Consider the following 21,672-nt stretch of genomic DNA (forward strand, 5'->3'; position numbering starts at 1 on the left):
TCCCCTCTTCCTCCTCCTCTTCCCCTCCTCCTCGAATCCGCCTTCCCCGTGTCCTCCTCCCTCGCCGCCCACCGCGCCGCCCTGCCCATGCTGTGTCTTTGCGCGGGCGCGGTTCGCAGGTAGGGGCGCAGGGAGGGTGGTGCCGCGGGACCCGGGACGGGGGCGGTCTCCGGAGTGGGTGGGGGTCGCCTGGCCGGACTGAAATCCATGGGAGCATGGAGCTGCCTGCGGCTGACGGGACATCCCCATCCCTCGCCCGAGGAGCCGGGCCTGGGAACTGGGCCTGACCCCCGGGCCGGGAGGAGCCGCAGCGGAGCGGCCGGGGCGCTGAGGGGGGACGGGCACACAATGGGGCAGGAAACCTGTGGGGTTCATCGCCTCAGCTCCTGGCGCGTTTCCCGCAGTCCGCCCTCCCTGGCATGAGCTCCGTCCTGAAGGGCTTCCAGGTGGGCAGGGCGGGCGAGACGAGGTGTCCGCTTGGTAATCCTTGCACTGAGTGGCACACGTACTGCAGGAGCAATGGGCAAGAAGACAATGGAGTGAAGGAGAAGACTGTAGCAGCGGGACTGCAGCAAGGTGTGTGTGAAGAGAGACTGGCAGTGTGTTCATAGTAGCTCTATAAAAAGGTGTATCACTATTACACGTTGTATGAAGGGTGAGACGAGTACCAGTATACTATCGAAAGGCTTTAAAATAGGGCGTTACTTATTTTCTCTGTAATGAACACGAGCACTAAATGGACCCCAGAAAAGCAGTGTGGAAGAAGGCTTGTAGTCAGTTCTAGATGCACCAGAGAAATGAGCATCATAGCTTTTATGCTCGCATCTCAATTTCTCCAAAAGACCAGATTAGAAAGGAAAAATGGAAGTAGTGTGAGAGTCACAGTGAGAATATGTTGTGGTAATGAGAATGAAGCTGAATTTGAGTGTAAAATGAAAAAGATAGTTACATGGTGAGGACTTTTGAGAAATGATAGTTGTGTACTTACTGCATAAAGTGTAGTGGTTTTGTTCTGTTTCACAGCCTTTGTTCACATCAAATGAGGACTGACGGGTATTAGCAGATAGAAAGCAAGATCCAGAATATTTTCTTTTTATAAGGCTTCTGCTGTTGAAAATTGATTGACCTGTTTTCTGGTGCTGAATAAAGTGCACATCTATATTCTTTTCCTAATACAGGTTTACATTCCTTTTTTTGTATAGTCATTTTCACTGTTTTCCATATTTTGTGACTATCTTTGTTTACCCTACAGATTTTTCCATCAAAAGAAGGCAAGGAAAGGAAAAGAAGTATGGAAGTTTTTTTCTTTAGATAAAAATTAAAAGGTCTATCTCTGTTCGCAGTTTGAATTTGGACAAGGAAGATACCTCCTTTTTAAGTAGAAATAAGTATAGTGGGGAGTGGTTGCTGCACTTTGTTAATTGTGATTTTTTTCTCCAAGTCATTATTTCAGCTTGCCCAAATAATTGTTTCACAGAAGAGAGTATTCTTGAATGAGTAATAGTGACTTGTAACTTTGAAAAGTTAAGGAATTGATCACAGAAATGTTGAATAGCAAAGGTTCTCAGCTTCTATTTTTCCCAAGGGCACCTTAATGTGAGATAAACATGACAGTTCTTAGCAAGTTTGAAGTATCATGCCTTACATTAAATAAAATAACGTTAAGGTTTGATTCTTTTGTTTAAAATAGACAGATTTTGGGAAGGAGGCTTTTCCCAATTAAATATTTTTCCTATTGGAATCCAAAAGATTCAAAGATTCATGTTCAATAAAATACATGGGTAAAGCCAGTCTAAATTACTTAAGTAAGCCAATAGTCTGTTTACTTTATGAAGATCTTCCCAGAAATGGAAAAAAAAAATCTGAATAAAAATAGATACCCTGTTTTAAATAATTTCAGTGTCCTAAAATCATTGTCTAGGATTTGTGAATTCTGGAGCATTCCTTTGAAAATGTCAAAATCCGGTTTTGAATTGGAAAATACGTGTACGTGTATTCTGGAAAAACTAGAATTTATATTTAAGATTTAATTTTAGATTTCCATCACTGTAAAGAAACTCTGAACACTGGCATTTTTCTTTATGAGGAAGAAAACCAGCGAGAAACAGAGGCTGGGAAGAAGCAGAAAAAGAAGTGACATCAGAGGGCAAAGAAATAGGAAGAACTTTTATAGTAATTTTCTTATTTCATACTTATCGTCATAGTGTGTCTCTATGCTTTCATTGAAGTATCAGGTCCAGCACTCAGCAGTGGCAAAGACCGGACAGGACACTTGGAGCATTTTTCCCTTTTCGTGTGATCCATGGACTGCACAACCTCTTCTGTGTATTGCAGCAGCAATTTTTCCTGTGGTCAAAAGCAACAGCTACCACTTTTCTAACCACAGCAGGCTACAAAAGAGCAATTTGTCTATTAGACAGAGTTGGCAGAAAGAAATTATTTCCTGGACTGGCTCAGACAAATGTGTTGAGCCCAGAAACATTTTGTGGACTGAATTTGACCCATAAAGAACCAGTTGGACCTCACTAAGCAGTGTAGTTAATGTCTTTTGAGAACATATCTGTTCTATCATTCTCTCTATAAAGGAAGAAATGCCTGGCTTATAAAGATTTCTTTTAAATAGTTTGGGTTAGTTCAAAAGTCCAAGCTTTCTTCTGTAGGAGTTGGGATCAGGTAACTCAGAAAGCGTAGAAGATACGATGAACATTCAGTACAATCTTTTCAGAACAGTCTAGGAATTGCGGACTCTCTAACACAAAACCAGTTCTCCTGTATGATCTCTTGTACAAAAATTTGTCTAGTAATAGCTTTTTGTATTGAAACTACTTCCTAAAACTGTGTTTGATCTCTTACTCAGTTATGTTGGAAGTGACAGGAAAAAAATTTATTCCTGGCCATTCTCTCCATCCGTCTCTTCATTATCATATAAATCTCTGAAGTACTTCCTCTGTTGCGTTTTTTTCTCCACTTTTTTAATTTTTTTTTTTGTCTGCTCTGAAGAATCCCAGTCTAGTTGTTCTTTGAATGGAATATATTGCTCACTGCAGGTAATTGTTTCTCAGTCATTATGACTTGGTAGAACAGATAAAGGTTTTGGCAGGTAGGAGAACAGAAGACATGAGAGTTTATCTGTTGAGAGGATCAGAAATGCATGTGGTATAATGAATTTTTCCGCTTTGTTCTGTTCCACCTCTACTAAATCCTATCATTTTGTTCTTTGCGGATGCCTCCTCGTTAATGTTTTTGTTAAACTGTTATGTCTCCAGAGTGACTGGATCCAAAGTGTGCATTAATTCACATTTACTAATACTGAAATTCACTTTGTTAATGGTTTTAAACTTTTCTATGTTGTGACATTGTTTTTCATCTTTTTGTGGCTGCCTTTAGTACACTACATTGTCCTAAGTAAATTATCATCAGTAAGTTTTGTCATGTCATTCATCCCAGCTTTTTGTAGATGAGGTATAAGTATGTGAAAAAATACAAAACCCCCAACATGCAACCCTGCAAGGTTCCACTGTCACCTAAATCCATTCAGAGCAATGAGCAGCCATTTTTAACAGCCTAGCTTTTAGCCAGTTTTCTGTAACAGGATCTCCCTTCTCATCTCACAACAGCAGTTTCTGATCTCTGTCGATTGTGACTCCTTCAAAGAATTCCAATAGATTTGTGAGTCTAAATTTTCCTCTGTAGAGGAGGCTATTTTTCAGTACATGTTATTTGTGTTTTGATTAGGGAAGGCAAGGTGAGGACAGTGGTAATTTTACTTGTTTCTGAGCAAAATATGATACAGCATCTCTGTTATTCATACCATCTCTAAGAAAAGCTCTGTCTTTAACAGCGACCCTTTTTATTTCTACAGTAGAATGTTAAATGAACAAAGTTCTTGCCATACTTACCATGCTGGAACATGTAGCTTTTCACATAACCTGTAGCTATCCTGGGAAGCACTCAGTGTTATTAAATCACTGTTCACTCAAAAGCCAGAAAATAAAGCAGGCTTCATTTGTGTTCCTAATTTGTGGTGTTGAGCAGGCTGTTTGGGATTTTGCAAGCAATGAAATGGACATAAGGCACTGTCTCCCAAGAAGATCACTGGTTTAAAATGGTGAGTGAGTGAGATTAGGTCATCATCCGCTATGAAGACATAGAATTTTCCAACTAACTGGTGATGGCAGGAGAACATTTCTCATTGCTTTGACTGCGTGAGACTTAAGATCAATGGGAAATCGAAGTGTATCTCCATGGTAGGCTGAACTGATTAACAGTAGATGTAAATCAAAAACCTTTTGTGTTTACAAACCCTCAGTAGTTTTCTCTGTCCTGCAGCACCACTTCATTTTCCAGTGGAGTCAACAATGTGTTTCTCGTGCATTAGCTGATTGCATTCAAGTACTGAACTATCCTGGGAGTAAGTGTGCGGTGTTTGCACTAAACGGCATGCACTTTACCTGCTGTTTATTGCTGGCATCATGGAAATATATGTTTATGCAGCAGCACCTGAGGGAGCTGTACACCCTTAAAAGCAATTTTTTTCCCGCTGTGTTTCCACAGTTTACCTGATAGTAGAACCAAATGATAAGACAACCTTAATGAATGCCTTCTGCCTCAGACTGACTGTAGTACAATTATTGTCTGCATGCAGGTGTTAAGTCAAATTCCTTCCTAAGATCCTTCAAGGAAGTTGCTATGATTGAGGTTTGCTGTGACACAGAATGCATTCAGTTCACAGAATGACTGTGAAGCCTAGTGTACTGGTAGTAGTAGTTTTGGGGTTTTTTTTCTTTTTTTGGGTATGGTTGTTTGGTTTGGGCTTTTTTTTGTGGATTTCTGCTGTTCGGTTTTGGTTAGTTGGTTGGTTTTGGGGTTTTTTGTTTGGTTTGGGTTTTGTTGGTTTTTTTTTTTTTTTCCCTTAGAACCATGGATAACATAATTTTAGAGATCAGACACTCTGCTGAAACTGTATCCTGACATTTCTATGTGTTCCACTACAGACTACAGTGTTGAAAGCACCTTCTCATATGAAAATCAATCAGACCAGTTTCCAAATTTCGTTGTATAAAGACTGTCAGAGGGAACAAGGGGAAGGGGAGAAAATATATGTAAGTTGTATTATGTTATGCACTTGTATGAGTTTCCACTTAAGGTCTGGATTGTTTATTAGCTGCTACAGAGCACCTTTTTCAGTTAGTTTTCTGTTTATGTTAATTCTGTTGGAGAAACCAGTAAGCATTTCTTGCCGGATAGTGAGGTCATGAGGGTAATGCACATATCAATAAAGGTTTGAAGATGGTTGCATAACTTGCAGATTTTTTAACTTGCTCATTTTTATCTGAAGAGGTTAAAAATATAGTTAATGTAGAGTGTACAGTGAACCAAGTTGTAGATAATTCTTTTTTCTAAATGGTGTGACAAAATTAAGATTTAAAAGGTGCTAGATTTTCTTCTGTTTCTTTAACTGCTGCTTAAAAATAATCAGTTTCTGATGGCAGTTATAGACCTTTAAATTAGGAAGTACTAAACATGCTGTCCTTTTTCCGTGATGAGATATGTCTGTGCCAAACACACTCATGACACAGAGCCAAGTACTTTTCCAAGGAAAATGGCCCAGGAATTCAAGCCACGTGTTTACTGTTGCATACATGTGAAGAGCCAAACAGATGAAAGGGCTGAGAAGCGAAGGGGAAGAAGGACTTCAAATGTGTTAGTCCCACAGGAAAAAGTGATGACTTGTAGGACACTAGTTTCATGCCTTTGGCTCAATTAAAATAATGCTTTGAGCCATTTAACTGTACATGGCTGGTTCTGTCTTGGACTTTTTTTTTTCCTTCTGTTCTTGTTTTTGCCTTGGTTTACGCAGTTCTCTGCTTGCTTTGGTTAATTTTGTCCTTGCTTTACTGTAAGATATACGGTTACTTATTATCTGCAACTTTGAGTCAAAATTGAAACAATATGGAGACAAATTTAAAATGTAAGCAAGAATTAATTTCTAAATAATACAAATATTTTAGCCTGTTAAATTTTTCTTAAAATCCATCCTGAGAACCTAGACCAACTATAACGTACATTATATTAGATGCTGTTGAATACCCATTGTGGTTTGTTTTTAAAGTGCTTTTTAACTTCTTAATTTAAATAAAAAAAAAATATTCCATTTCATGTGAGGCTTGACTGTTAAAAAGCTTTGTTTAAACCATCCCTGTCTGCTGTCATTTATATATGTTTGGTAGCACTTCAGTCTGACTTTCAGGGAAATGCCAACATGTGGCATATTGTTCAAGTACTAAATAATTTGTCCTGAGGCAAAGTGTCATCTTTTATATTGCTTTAATAGGGCGTGTCCAGTGTTTTGTTGTTTTGGAGTTTTTTTTGGTGAGGCCGCTAGGTGGAGTGAAAACATTGAGTCCCCGTGGATGTTGATTGCCTGTAGGGGAGAATACAATCTTCACATGCACGGTGCTGGTTTCCAGCAAGCAGTACTGGCTCTCCTGCAGCCTGTAAGACATGGAAGTGTTATTTAAGATACGCTGTTTAAAAGGACAAAAAGACCAAAATTATGTTCTTAATTTTAAGCTGGCAACATATTTCATACCATAAGTTACTAATTGAAAGAGGTATTCATTGTGTTAGTAAGAGCAGCTGTCCATAGGAATGTCCCCTGAAGGTATACATAAGGTGCAACAAGAAAAACCTAATTGTATTTATTTGCTATTAGAGTATTAAAGAACTCAATGACTAAAGTATCTGAATTTGCTGCACCACCCCCACACCTCTGGCTTTCTCTCTCTCTCTCTCTCTCTCTTCTTATTACAATCTCGGCTCCCACTTCATTTCTGAAGCTGTTGTCTCAGGTGTTTTGTCAGCAGAGAATATAGTTTTCCATCCTACATGAGACCGATGTACTCTGATTTTTGTCTGGCTACATGGAACTGTCACATCTGTTTGCAAGTACAATAAATTTGTCTGTATATATTTTTCTCAGACATATGTTTGTTCATTTGTTCACTTTACTCTGTAAAATTATACTTGTCATTGTAACTAATACTATTTAGGTGAAGATTAATTTGAAAACTGAAAGTGCCATTACAGAAGTCTTGGATGTCCATTGGTTAGATGAGACAGCAGGCTTAATCTTGACCATATTATACAGTGATTATCATTAGTAGGAGCATGTTGTGGACAAGCTTGCAGGTTTTTGTGTTTGTATTTTTCAAAACTGGGCTGATCTGTGTTTTCTTGTTTCCAACAGGCAGACAACAACTTGTTGGGATTTATGGCGATAATTTATACAGCTGTCAAATTTATATGTGTATGTCTCAATGCAACTAGACAATATACTAAAAAAATCAATTTTAAGTCAAATTTAAAAATAGTGCTGTGCAGTAATTAGGGACTCTGCATTCAAGTTTATGAACTCAGTCCAACTTTAATTATTAATGAATCTAGTTGGACAGGCTGCAATGAATGTAATCCGTTGGTCCTGTGCCTGTTATAGTGTTTGGTTTTGATAATATGTAATTAGTCATTGACGACAGGGCTCTGTTTTCTATGCATCTAGGTGAAGATACTGAATGACAGAAAGCCATAGGTTCCCTTTAAAAAAGAGCATCTGTTTAATATCTTGCACTTTAACATACTTTTGTGTTGTTCAGGCTGTTGTTTTCCTTTAACTCTTTTATTTTGACCTTAATTCAGAACACTGTGTATTTTTCCTGATGTTCTTTGGGGTGGGTGGTGTGGGATAGAATTCAGAGCCTTGAACTATTTTTGAGGAGGTTCCCCTTCAGCTTCCAAGAGGCTGTACTAGAGCTGTGCTAGCAATGTGTGAAAAACTAGACATAGGGCAGTCCAGTGGGAATCTGTTTGTGACTTAACGAAGTAGTGTTCTTTAATGGATTTGTAGATTTAAGGTAGAGTTCAGTGGGTTTTGGAGATGGGAAACCAATGTGTTCTGAGTATGCTAATACTTAACCTTTTGCTTTCATGAGAACAGCTTCATTTATTGTAGACTTCTGAGATTCCAAGTGTCAGTAGTCCAGTGGAGAAGCAACTAAGGCATTAATGACAGAAGTCAGTTGGTATCAGAGAGAAAGAACAGAGGTGGAACAAATGTTCTGTATTCAGACTTCACTTTCTAAGTGAAATCATCAGTATTTCTGGACATTGATGTTTCTTTCTCTCAGTAGAAAGGAAGAGTAAGCAACTTGCTTATATTGCTATGGAAGGATCTGAAGAATAAGGAAAATAAAATTTCAACTTAAAGTGTAGATAGAAATGTTGCCTTTTGGTTTTGTCTTGCATAAAAATAATTTTGGCTAAGCTATTTCTACAGAAATTCCCTTTTTTAACAAAACGTCTTCCCTTCAAACAGAAGCCATGTGTGCAGCCCTTTTTAGTTTATTGGCATTTCAGTCTTCTGCTTTGTTATTCCTTCAGTCAAAAATTGCCTATCCTTCTTGCTCTCTGCACTGTATGCCAGAACCTGTTCATGCACTTGTGGACATACCAGTCAGATTTTACAATAAAATCAATACAGATACAGTGGCTAGCATTAAGAGAAAAAGTTACTTAATGTAAAAACAGTGTTAATTAAGCATCTCTTTTTGTAGGAAGCTCTCTGTGTGTTTCTTTAGTTATGGCTGAAAATTTTAAGTTGTCAATATTATATAACAACATAAGATTTTTTTTTTAATTATGTGGCTGAAATAGGAAGACAGTAAGTCTCTGACAGGCAGAGATTCTCATGTGATGCTCTTGTGATCTTCCTGTGATAGTAAACACTGCAGCAAGTTTTACCCCTTGAATGCAGGCTGTCTTATAATTATAATCAAATTATTATCTTCCTCAGCAACTACTTCATATATAACTGAGCTACTGATGTAGTCACTGGGTGGACACCTTGTTGGCTCTGTGGGTTTCTGTTAGCCCCACTTCAGTCAGTTGCCTGATTCTATATCCTTCTCCTTTGTACAACTAAGTTGAGTGTTGGTTTGTTGCAGTGGAAAGGTAGCAGCTTTTATTTCTGAAGCCAGTTTCTTCTTAACATGTTTGGATTCGTTGCTGCAAGTCACTTTTTTAACACTGTCAAAGCCATTGATTGCCTAGCACACTAAGATTGGTTGCGTATGTAAATCTTTCTCCTAGCTAAAGCTGAAATACAGTTGATTTATATAATCAGGTTTAATAGTGCATAAATTCCAGTAAGCAGTAAACATATATACCTCTTCTGGCAAAAGAGTGAAACCATCTATTTAAAATTCACAACAATTAAAGGAATACATTTGCAAGTGAGTAACAACTAGAAGTTCTCCTTCCATGTTGATTATGTTGCAGGCATCCTGTATAAATGTAAAATTATTTGCCATAATGAACATGATCAAGTGATATGTTTTATGTCTTATGTTGTGCATCTTTGCAGTCTTCTTGTTCATCATCTGCAAATCAATATGTGGGTTTTATTCCTTACTTCAAAAATACAAGTACTATCTGTGAAGTTTCAGTAACTGCAATTCTCTTTTTCTTAGAAGGGTTAGTAGTAGCGTAATCTGTATAGTTTGGTCAATAGCAAAGGTTTTGTCCCTGTTTGCACTTAGTCATACCCTAATGGTAAAGGTAGAAGGCAGATTTATTTAAAATTACACTTAATTCATAAAAGTAACAGCTTGCTGGACAAGCTATGGCTCTAAAAAAGACTTTGTTCTTGCTTTTAAAAATATGCTGATGCTGGGTTTTTTAATGTTTACTGTACACTATCTCTTGAACTAGAACCTTGCTATGCAAAGATCAATTTTATACTTCTAGGTCCATTGGGCCACTGCTTGTGTTGAGGATGACATTAGGAACAGAAATTACTAGCCAGCTTAAGGCTTCTTCGTACATAGCATCAGGCCGAAACCTTTTGAGATGGGACCTGTCACCAGAGGAAATTAGAACAAGAACAGAAGAACTTATCAGGAAGACAAAGCACGTCTATGACAGAGTCGGGATGCTTGATATTGAAGAAGTAACACATGAAAATACTGTACGGGCTTTGGCAGACATAGAAGTGGAATACGCAGGTTAGTGTATATTTTTTGTGATTCTTTCTACAGGGCATTCCATCTGCACATAAAGAAACATTGAGAAAAAATAGTAATTGCTTACAATTTTGATTCCTACTGTTATTGTGTAGAGGCCTGTCAGGAGTCCTCTGGTCATAATGATCTTTCAGGACCTCTCAGCAATATGTAACATGATCAGCTACAAAGTTCTACTCCTTTATTCTAGAGATAAAACAAGGATTGACTAAACTGTGCTGTTGATGTCTTTGACACATGCAGAGAACTGCATTGGTCCCCTGATTTCTTTTCCAACTCTGTGCAAGGGACAGTGTGCAGTGTCTTTGGTATGTGTAATACATTAAACCTGGTAAGCAGTGCTTTTTTTCAGACACTGCAGAATCTGAGACAAGCGAGTCAAATGGAGCAATGGAAAGGTTGGTAAACCACTAGTGGAGAAAATGTGATGGTTGAGAATGAAGGAATTTTTGAATGCATTATTGAAAGAAGACTGTTTTACTTGCTTACCTTTGTATTATGGCTTGCAAGGCCTTGTAGAATCCGGGGAGAGGTTCATCATGCCCTCACATCTAGATTGTTCTGACTGAGTTATCCAGACATGTCAGTGTATGGATGGAGTTTGATGGTCAAAACAGGTTATAGAGGTAATTTGTTAATAATTGTCAGTCAGAGGAGTGGGAAAAATATGAACCCTGTCTTGAGTGGCTTTGTTTTGAAAAACCTGTCAGATGGTGGCTGCATTACTTACAAAGCAGTCAGTGTAATAAATGTCAAGTTCTTTTGAATACTCTAAAAAATCTGCAGAAGTGCTGAAAACAGCAACCTTGGCTTGGAGGAAAAGCTTTGACTAGCAAACAAGATCAGCCTGCACCTCAAATTATTGTACTGTAATATTAGTCTGGCTTTCACATTACTTAAAATTGCAGTTTAGGCACATACAGTGAACTGGCTGGAATTTATGCTGGCAGAAAGACTGAGTAATCTTCATTCAGACAACTTCCTGCCAGATTCAGTTTTAATTGTACCAATGTATTTGGTATAATTTTTGTAAGCCTCTTCACCAAGGTGTAAAACTCTCTTCTTTAAATTAAATTAGAAGGAAACACTTGTTTGACATGGAAAATAATGGCTATCAGCTTCTCAGCGTAGCCACTAAGAGTTGATCCAAAATATACTTTTTTCACTACATGCTATTGCCTTAATGGGTCACATTTCAGTTTTTAATGCTAATCTTCAAAGCTATATGTGACATTATCATGACTTACTGTGAAATAGCCCATGGCATATAATAAGTATTACCACAGCAAGACTTCCATTAGAACCTTAGAATTTAAAGCCAGTGTGTTCCTTCCACATGAAAGGCCTGCCCTAGTAATTGGAAATTATTATCCCAAAAACCAGAGATGACAACAGGCCTTACAAGTCAGTTGAAAACTGCCTAAACTCACCTTATCATTTTTAAACATTTTGGCATGAGGGCAGGATGTGGAGGGGAAAGTTTCCTATGGACTTCAAGAAGAACCATATGCCCATGTTTGCATTCCAAAGATTTCTGAAGGGCTGAGAGTATCTCAGGACTTGATAAAACAACTGCACATTACATAAAATTACAAAGCTTTAAATCAGGCTAAAATGGTGTTGCTAAAATGTTGTTACTCTAAAATGTAGTTTTGGAGAGGTAAATGGTAGAGACATTATAACTGATTTTTAATTAAGTGAATTGATTTCTACTTCAGGATTTCTATTCAATCTCATTACAAGATGTAATAATACTTTAATAAGCAAGGATTTACTTAATCTCAAAAGTATATTCTATAAAAGTAATATTACTCAGCTTCTAATTTCTAAAACTTCAGAATACATAGTATCTTCTGTGTTTGCCTCTAACACAGAAGAGTGCAGTACATGGGGATTTGACACTGAGCTCATAACAATATAAAAATAACTTCAGGACAGATGGGCATGTTTGAAAGATTCAGAGCTTTTGACTTTAAGTGCTAACGTGGAAGCATCTGTGCCAGCTATGAAACAATGTCAGTTTTCACTTACATGACTTCTGGAAGATGAACTATTTGTATCATATTTATACACCTTTCAGTTGATTTTGTGGAAGACAATGAGATAATTAGGCTTGGGTAATAGATAGCTTCTCTATACTATGGTGTGTGGTTTTGTCCTTTTGCCTATTCATTTTTACTTTATATGTAATAACTATTTGCTTCAAGCCTGACCTGAAGCATCAAGTTGCTTTGGATATTTGTTTCTTATGTCTTCTGTAAATGTCAGAAGGGGGAAAGTTCCTTATCCTTGAGGCACGTCTAACCTTCTGTGTTCATTGCTTCTTATTTAAACAGTGGAAAGAAGCATGTTGGATTTTCCCCAGCACATTTCACCTGACAAAGAGGTACGCTTAGCAAGTACAGAAGCTGACAAAAAGCTTTCTAATTTCGATGTGGAGATGAGCATGAGAGAAGATGTGTTTCAGAAGATTGTTTATTTACAGGTAAATCATGGTGATGTCTGCATAACTTGTTACGTATCTAAATGTATCTAAAATTTGTTCTTATACACAGTGCTTTTCAAAATCACTCTGTATTTCCTCTCTGTCTATGCCAATCAAATCTTTCCAGTGGGACACAGCTATACAACAGAAAACAATCTACCTTGGTGCTTCCACTCTTTGCAGGCCATATCTAGGTCTCTGTATCCTTTTCTTCATTTTATCTTTAGTCTTCCAATGAGCTGGTTAAGCTGGAAGCTAAACTAACAGAAGGAAACCTATCAGGAGAAGCATTTTTTTGTTTTCTGTTGGCTGAGCTCCCTGAACTCATTCCAAGAGGGAAGGAAGAGGCAATACAGCACTGTATTTACATTGGCTTATACTGTTTTTCAATTTGTGTCCAAACTTACACTGTATTGAAATAGTTAAGAATTTTAAATTTAGAAGTTGTTTTAAGTAATGAAGATTAATGAGAACATATAACTTGGAGTGACCTCTGAAATTACCTCTTTTGACCTGCTCATTATAGACAGTTACACTATATACTTTTGCTCATCAGTTGCTTTGACCACAAAATAAAACTATGTCAAAAAATGCTTTTCCTGTTGAACTAGTTTCTATCCCTTTTGTTTTTCTGTTTAGCTTCTCTTCTAATTGAGCACCCTTAGGTATCTTGTATTCTTCATTTGTACTAATTATTTTGTAGCTCAAATGGGAAGAATATTTGGTTTTGTTCAAATCTAGTGACATTTAGTAATAATTTTCCAAAAATGTCTGATTTAAGGATAATACAAGGAAGCTATCAAATATGAAAACTAAAATATTGTTTTTCCTATGGTTTACATGTGAATCTTCCCTTTCAAACCCCACTAATTTTTAACCTTCTCGTAATGCTAAGACACTGGAGCCCCTACTTCTTGGAGTTGTTGTTTGTGCTTTTTGCAGTGTTGACTGAGAACCAGAATAATGCTTGCAGTGCCTTATTAAAGTGCCTTCCAATACCATTGTCTTCTTTTGCTGTGTTTTCCAGAGAAGCTTTCAAATGTTCTCCTCTAGCTGGGTATTGTTTATGTGTTTGTACAGGTATATAATAGCCCCATTCAGTTGTGTGTTGGCAGATAGTGCTTTATGTTGATTTTTTTCTTCTTCCCCTGCTCTGTGGCTAGTAATTAAATGGTTTGATATGTATTTATTATTTGCTGTGGTTTTCCCCAACATCCAGTATAATATATGCAAGTACATTTAGGGCAGATCTGCGATATCTCTGAATCTATCTATTTTTAATTTACAAGGATATCTGACAGTAGTTAGTGAAAACTGATTACTGTTACTTGCTACTACTACTTTCTTAAAATTTTTTAACTCTTTCATTTGGTGTTTTCCTGTCATTTACCTTTGCAGCAATATTTGGTCTTTATGACACTTAGAATTGCTGATTAAATCTCCATTCAGTATTTTTAGACATTTTTCTTGGCTTAACTGCAGCATGCAAGCATGTTTTAGTATTAGTTTTCCAGAGATGCAACCTCTGAGCGTATATCAGCTTCATAATAACTGTTAAAGTAGTAGCAGTTTTGCCATAGCACAACTGTGAAATTGCCAATAATGCCAGACTGGTGAAATCTTGCTATTTCCAAATTATACATTTTTTGTTAATTTTTGCTGAATTTCTAATGCCTTCTCCTGTTAGAATCTCCTAGTTAAAAAGTCAGGCTCCAGGAACACATAAAAAAAAACACATAAAAAAAGAACTTCGAAAAACAGACTTCAGACTTCTGCTGAAATTAATTTATCAGTTCAAATAACGCAGTAAAACATTTTCATGAAATCAAGTTTTTCATGGCCTCACTGGGGATTTAATAGTTCAGGTAGATGAATTCAGTCCTGCACCGTGGCCAGATTAAAATGAGATGAGGAGAATGAGGGCCCTCACACTTCCCTTTTCTTTATAACACAGTCCACTAGGAGACTAGTAAATCTGCTTGATCACAGTGATATCCTGAATGTTTTTGCTCCCCTTAATGAGGGCGAAACTTTTACAAGCTAACAACTGTTTAGTATTCTTTTTAGATTATGCTTTATTTAAGAACTGTTGATCGAGGAAAAATGATTGAGGGTTTTGTATTTAATTTGAGAAAATATTAAAATAATGCAGTCTCTTTCTTTTCATGACACATTAGGGGAAAAAATTCCTGCATAAAATCATATTGTTGAATATGCTTCAGATCTTATTCGTTGGAAAACGAGGTTTGAAACTTGGAGTAAAAGTGAATTTGGTAGTGAAAGTATAATTTTAAATTTTATTACTCCTGATATCTGCACATGCTGACTAGCAGAGGCATGCTTAAGAATGTTGCTAGTCTTCTCCACCCACATGCCCTCGGGAAAAAGCCTGTTGTAAACAGCTGCTGCAGGCTTTGTTCACGGAGTTCCAGGTAGGTTTTGTTTCTTACTCTGCCTGAAGATTTCTTCCTGGAAAAATGTAACATGGTTGTCCAAAAGAAGTATGAAATGGTATGAATGAAATGGTATGAAAGAAGTATGAAATGAAATCATCAAACAGGACAATTCTAAAACTTCTGGAGAGTTCCAACCTTTCATGTGTGCAGTATACTCAAAATTAGTATTTCTGTTGCGGAAATTGTTCATCAGAGAAAATCCAGGTGATGAAGACCATCTTGATCAGACCAAAGTTCAGAGATGGCCCCAGAGCACCCTTGGTTCCTGTGCTTGTGAAGGTTTATAGGCTTGCTTATCCATAGAGACCTGAGACGTCTTTTTGAATGTGTATCATTCTTACCTTAAGCATATCTGTGATGCAGATAAACTTCACAAAGCCTAATTAGTGTTAAAGTGTGTGGAAAAATGTGTAGTCATCAAGAGAAAGATGAAGAACACTTAGTTTTTCTTCTCTTTTTGCCCAAAAAAATCTTCATCTGTCTTAGCTTTAGGAGGAGCCAGTACTCACTGGCTTTAAGGGCTTAAAATTAGTGTTTGTGAATTCCCTTCTTCCACCTAAAATCTTTGCTGGATTTGGGCCCTGGATATTTTCAGGAGCATGACAGTTCCATAGGCCCAATGGAAGGACTGGAAGATCCAGCATAGTGCCTAAATAGCTCAGTGAGACTTTTCACAATCCTCTGTCCTAAACTGTTACTGTAATAAAAGCATTGGCTTTTTGTACAGTTTAGCATACTTAATTTTTTTTCCTCAGCCTTTCTGGTTTTGAGTCTTGCAGCACAGTTAGCCCAATATAAATGTTAATATAGTGGCAGTGTCTGCATTTTTCACCGCTATCATTTTGAAGTTGTGCTATTTCCATCACACTTAGGTCAGAAAAAAGAACTCTGGAATTTTGGGTTGTCCAGTGGAAAAACAATATGTGAATTTAATTTTGATTGTTACAATTATTTTTGTACTGAGTATTATAGCATTGACACTCCTAGATGTAGTGCTTTTGGTAGCATGAAGATCTTTGTGAAGCAGCAGAATTTCGTAGAGTGTTATTTGCCAGAAACACAACAGGAGACTCAAGTGTTGGAGGGAGTAGGGCAATAGCATTTTTTTTATCTTTGTGTTATGAAATACTCTGTGTGACTTGTCTTACACATTTACTGGGAATGAGAATGGAGATATGAGGTTTGAGTTGGAGAGGACAGAGGTCATGATTTTCTTCAGTTACTTTCCTCCCAAAAAGAGATTTCTACCATTTACATCCTTTTATTTAAAAACAAACAAACGAAAGTGATATCTAGGTGCTAGATGCAAAAAAATCATAGGTCTAGTGAGGGGTACTCCATGCAATCACCTGATTGAATCGTCGTTGACTTTAGCTGTGTGGTGACCTATAGTAGTAGGATCATCTTTCCATGAAAATATGGATTCTTATAAAAATTACTTGTAAACACATAATATAAAAAAGAAAAAAATATTCATCATTCCTGTGACAGTAAGTAAACTAAGTTAAGTCTGCCTATTGCTTTAGAAAAGTTAGTTTATCACAAAGTGAAATAACTGTCATTTTGTTTCACCAGACTTATAAATTCTTGCATGTAGACTACTGGTATATGCATTAGAGTTTTAGGTGCAGAGTAAAAACAAAACTAAACTATTCTAAACTCTTTCATGGTTCTAGAAACCAATTTCCACAAATTTTCTAATCTTATGTGCAGGGCACTGGCAGGAGTAGATATTGTTTGTGTTATTGTGTAGATTATTTTTAAATGACAGAAAAATCTGTTTCAGAGATCTTATTTATTTTTTTTTTTCTTGGAATACAACTACGTTCCTGTCTCTTAATTTTTCTATTTAAGGAAGTGAGGTATTCTGTACTGACAAGTCATTAGTTGACAGCTCTACACAATTGTGTGACTCATTCATAAAATTTGCATGTTTCAACATCTGTGCTTTTCAGAGATGCTAGTCAAGCATTAATTTGTGTGTAGGTAAACTGATGAGAGGTTATTAAGACAAGTCATAGCTAATTCCAACAGCTTCATATTTGAATGTGAACTTAAATACAATATGTCCTTTCTACCAAGTTAATAACTTTTTTAATGTTCCTTTTAGATGAGAGAAGATAAAATTAAAAGGTGTACACCATTATTTCCAATTTAGGACAAAATAGCAAGTTTCTGAGTTAAACAGTTATGCTGTATTCAATTTGAAGGAAGACTTGCACAGGACCGATCCATGTTCTGTTGCAAACACTGTCCTGTCTCTTACTGTTGATGCTTTAGGAAATGGGGATTCAAGAATCTTTGTAATGGCATAACATAGAAATATTGTTTTTAGCTCAGTTGGTTAAAACATGGTGCTAACACCACCAAGGTTGCAGGTTGCAGGTCCATTCACTTAAGATTTGGACTCGATGATCCTTGTGGGTCCTGTCCAGCTCAGAATATTCTGTTATTCTGTTTATTTGTTGTCACTGCTTGATTGTTTCTGAAAAGATGTATATGCTCAAATATTATGCCATCTGATAATCTTCAGTGACACATCTAATCGTTTGGGAGTTTTTTCAATCCCTCTGACTTATAATGTACAGTATTACCTTATACCACTGATTTTCTTGAAGTGTCTATAAGAAAGCTATCTCTACAGAAAAAGCTGAAGTGCACTGGAGTGAAAACTAAAAGGACTTGCCATGATGACAGCATGTAAAAGTGCTGAGTTACTTGGTAAAAAAAAAATACTTTAAAACCATTCTGCATTGATATAAGAATACTATTGTGTAAGGTAACTGTTTTGGGGAAGTCCTTTACACTAAAAAGGCATGTTCCTTTTTTACTATGACAGTGCTCTAAAGAACAACTCTGTTCAGACCCTTCTAATGTTTGTTATGTTTCTTACACTGTGTTAATTCAAGTATTCTGTCATTTCAGCAAAACTGCAATCTTGAAAATGTAAAGCCTGAAACAAAGCGATATCTAGAGAAATCAGTCCAAGTGGGAAAAAGAAATGGACTCCATCTTCCTAAAGAAGTACTGAATGTAAATATGGACCATTTGTTTATAAAGCAAAGGTTATAAACTGTTGAAGGGATAAAATTATGATTGGTTAGCTGTACTAAGCTAACCATTGAACTAACTAAGCTAACTAAGCGAACTATTTGAACTTCATGCTTTTGGACCTGCTGAATTACTGCTCTGATCTTAACCGGTCTTAGTTCCAGATCCATCCTTTAAACTTCAGTCACTTTAAAGTGTTTAAATGTTAAGGTTTTTAATCTGCTAGACACTCATAGTACTCGGTGGATAGATGTGGTATGCATCACATTTTAGCCTTTGAGAGTAAAAGAAGCCTAGCTGGAAGAGTTTTGTTATATATTCTGATTACGAGAATGCCTAAATAAGATTCCTAGCAAAGAGACCTCTCAAAAAATGTTACAAGTTAGTCTGCACTTCGGTTCAGAAATATGTATAACTGTTGCAAAGATACAGCTATTTTAATTTCATTTATTGACCACTGTAGTAAAATGTATCCAGGATTTTAGCATTTTGCCTGAAAAAAAAATGGAAGTAGGTTAAAGGGAAGAAACAAGTGACTCTGAGAACTTTGGCTCCATTAAGAGAGGATTTACTCATGCATATGAAAGCAATTGTCACTTCCAAAAATCATGAAGTAAAATTGACAGCATCTGAGATGCTATGGCATCCCATCCTCAAGGAGAAGGGAGCACCCAAGACTTGTAAGATGCTTGTGGTTGAAAGGAATGACAAAATCAGAGAGTCCACAAAAGCTTACAAAGTTTTATTAGTAAATTACAGACTTGGCTTGGAAATTGGTATTAGTCCCTGACCCCCTAGTATAAGCATATGGCAGTGGGTTTTGGATAAAGGGGTAGAGTGAAAGGGAAAAGACAGAGAGAGAGATGAATTAAAGAAGGGGAAAGAGAAAGGAGAAAGGGAGAATGAGATCACTAATCTGGGCTCCAGCATCAATTCAGCTGACAAGGTGACCAGAGTCCTGGAGCTTGGTGGGCGTACTTTGTACAGAGAAGTTTCCCGTGCCCTAGAGATAAATTTTGCACTTTCTGAATGAATTAGTCATCATGCACAGTCCATTCTTCTAGACCTTTTTGGAAATGGGTAAGGCATTGGAGGTCTGTGGTGGTCTTGATCCCCCTCCTGCTACAGTCCATGCCCACTTCTCCACCTCGTTTTTGTGCCTCTGCTGTACTGTGTTGTGCTTATCTTCAGGAGATAGAACAAGGGTGTTTGTTCCAGAACAGGGCTGCCCTTATTCTATATTGCCCCTTCTCCAGCCACATCTTGTTCTTTTTAACAAAAGTCCTTGGCTGTTCTTACTAACAGTCCTTGGTTGGCTCCATGGCTATCTTGGTATCGGTATTTCAAGCATATCCATAGGCCCCTCATCTTCTAGCCTTCTACAGATGCCAACATAATTCTCTTTAAATTCTGAGTCATATATATGTAACAACCTTTATTTCTGACTCTTGAGTAGACTTTACCCTTTGTAGAAAATAATCATTCTTCATCCACATCTTTCAGTTTGTGAGAACAGTTTTGTGTGTATTTTCATAGTTTAAGGGTAACTGATGCCTCTAAAGATATTTTGAAATTCCTTAGGAGACAATAGTTGAATTATATTTAGGTGAAAAAAATTGGCTGATGGGAGCCTTTGGCAAGGTGTTGGGTTTTTTTTTTTTTGTGTATGCATTCTCCTACTGGTAACTACTGTGTTTATTTCAACTTGACTGTAAGGTATAGAAATTTGTTATGAGATATATTAGAAAATGTTTCAGATGGATGAATATCCAGATTTTAAAAATGGTTTTGGAGTGGTCTTATGCTGTGGGGGTATTCTGTTCTTTTTGTCATACCATACCTGTACAATTCCAAAGCAGTGTTTTTCAGTAGGTTGAATGCATTTTTACTCCCTTCATTCTCAATTATTTTAGTGGGTGTTTTTACACTTAAAATTGTAATTTAGCTTTTCAAATAAAAGAAAAGAATTGAATGTTAGAACATAAACTATTCAGTGAATGTGTTTAATCTGTCCAGTCCCCTTTGGGTTGAGTTTGGAATGTTGGAGTGATAGCCCTGACGCAGGGTTCCTTGGCAACAATATTGCTGAGGGTCAAAAGAAACATAAAAGGGAGGCTGATGGAGAGTGAAGTATGATGCTACCTGCAGTGTGTTATTTGCTCACTGCTGGTGTTTACTGTCAGCTAGTAGAAAGCCTAGCTGGAAAAAGTGAAATACTATTCATGTGGAGGATAGAAATTACCAACTTTGATTTTTGTTTTTCCACTAAGTTCAGTTTATACTCAATGCAGGAAATAAAGACAATGAAGAAAAAAATGAATGAGCTGTGTATAGACTTTAACAAAAACCTGAATGAGGACAACACATTTCTTGTATTTCCTAGGGAAGAACTTGGTAAGTGGTATGCTTGCTTTCTTCAACTTCCAGTTTTACTTGAGTAGCTGGTTTTGGCCCCATGAGTGATGGTAAGATCAAGGGAAATTCTGACTGTTTTCCAGTCTTCTCTGTTTCCTTTTTAATCCTTCCCCAGAGTCAGTTTGGTGTTATCCTTTGCAGATTTTCATAATGTCTGCATAGATTCTTGCTTCCTGAAGTGTTTGCCTTGCATCAAATTGGTCCTCCTTTTTTAGCATAACTTAACTCTGCTCCTTTTCTCTGTTCTCCACCACCAAGCAATTCCCTGTGTATTACATTCATTGTAAGTATTGGAAACGCTTTTTTGCCCTGCAATAGATTTTAACTAATTCAGTAATTTAAAAACTAAGCTATAAATTGCATGTGATAGAAAATTTGGGGATTCATTATTTGAAAGGCATGGCATAAAATATGCTCTAATAACATTAGAGATTCTTTAATGTCATTCTGGTAGCCTTACATGTATTTCTCTTTTGCTTGCAAGCGTTTCCAAATTTTATTTTGCTTGGTGGAATTTGAAAAAGTTTTAGCAAATAATTGTGTGTCAGTTTAATGAGACAGAAATGTTTGCTTACGAGGGTGGGATAGGAGAAAAACCAAACTCCTCCCTCTGAGTAATTATAACTTCAAAATTAAGAGGCTTCAGTTGAAAAGGTGTGGAAAAGAAAATAGCATCTCTTTACTAAATATATGTATGTAACATAAAAGAACAAGCAACAATTCCATAACCAAACCTCCACCGAAAACGATTGTGCTTCCCGCCTTTCGGCGCAGTTATAACCACGACCGGCAGGGGGCGCTGGCGCCTCGGGAGGCGGGGCTGCGGTGTGTCACGGCCAGCAGGGGGCGCCGCTGGGCCCGGAGGAAGGGGGGCCGCAGTGGCTCTGCCATGGCCGGCAGGCGGCGCTATCGGGCTCCGGTGCCGCCGCCTCTGCAGCGCCCGAGGCGCGGGAGGCAACCGGGCCGGTCCCGGGCACGTCCCGGCGAGGCGGGACACCACCGAAGGCGAAAGGGAGAAGGGGAAAGGGTGGTTCCTTCTGTAGACTCGTGCTGTCAAAGGCTGGCTCCGGCTGGGATACCTTTCCTCGTCAATGGGTGCAAACGCCGCCGACACGGGAAAGGAGGAGGGGAAAGGCCGCCTTTCCCCTCAGCGGTTCTTAGCAGGTGGTGTCCGCGTTCCCATGAATCC

At 37.6% G+C, this 21,672-nt stretch overlaps 1 protein-coding gene across 14 annotated transcripts in view; it reads left to right on the forward strand.

Annotated features, from left to right (window-relative positions):
• The first annotated feature begins 2 nt into the window (after positions 1-2).
• Positions 3-21,672, forward strand: part of NLN (neurolysin) — a 73,397-nt gene continuing 51,727 nt past the window's right edge. For 12 of the 14 annotated variants that reach the window (XR_010426705.1, XM_064641911.1, XM_064641906.1 and 9 more), the window contains exons 1-5: positions 3-119; positions 9,802-10,058; positions 12,413-12,561; positions 17,943-18,050; positions 20,360-20,462. Coding sequence is in view for 13 of the 14 variants with exons in the window: in XM_064641911.1 (XP_064497981.1) it covers positions 88-119; positions 9,802-10,058; positions 12,413-12,561; positions 17,943-18,050; positions 20,360-20,462 (649 nt within the window). In the remaining variant the exon portion in view is untranslated. The other 2 variants (XM_064641909.1, XM_064641904.1) reach the window with 2 other exon arrangements.

Source organism: Pseudopipra pipra, chromosome Z (genome assembly GCF_036250125.1).
Source record: "Pseudopipra pipra isolate bDixPip1 chromosome Z, bDixPip1.hap1, whole genome shotgun sequence".
In the NCBI taxonomy this organism is placed as follows: domain Eukaryota; kingdom Metazoa; phylum Chordata; class Aves; order Passeriformes; family Pipridae; genus Pseudopipra; species Pseudopipra pipra.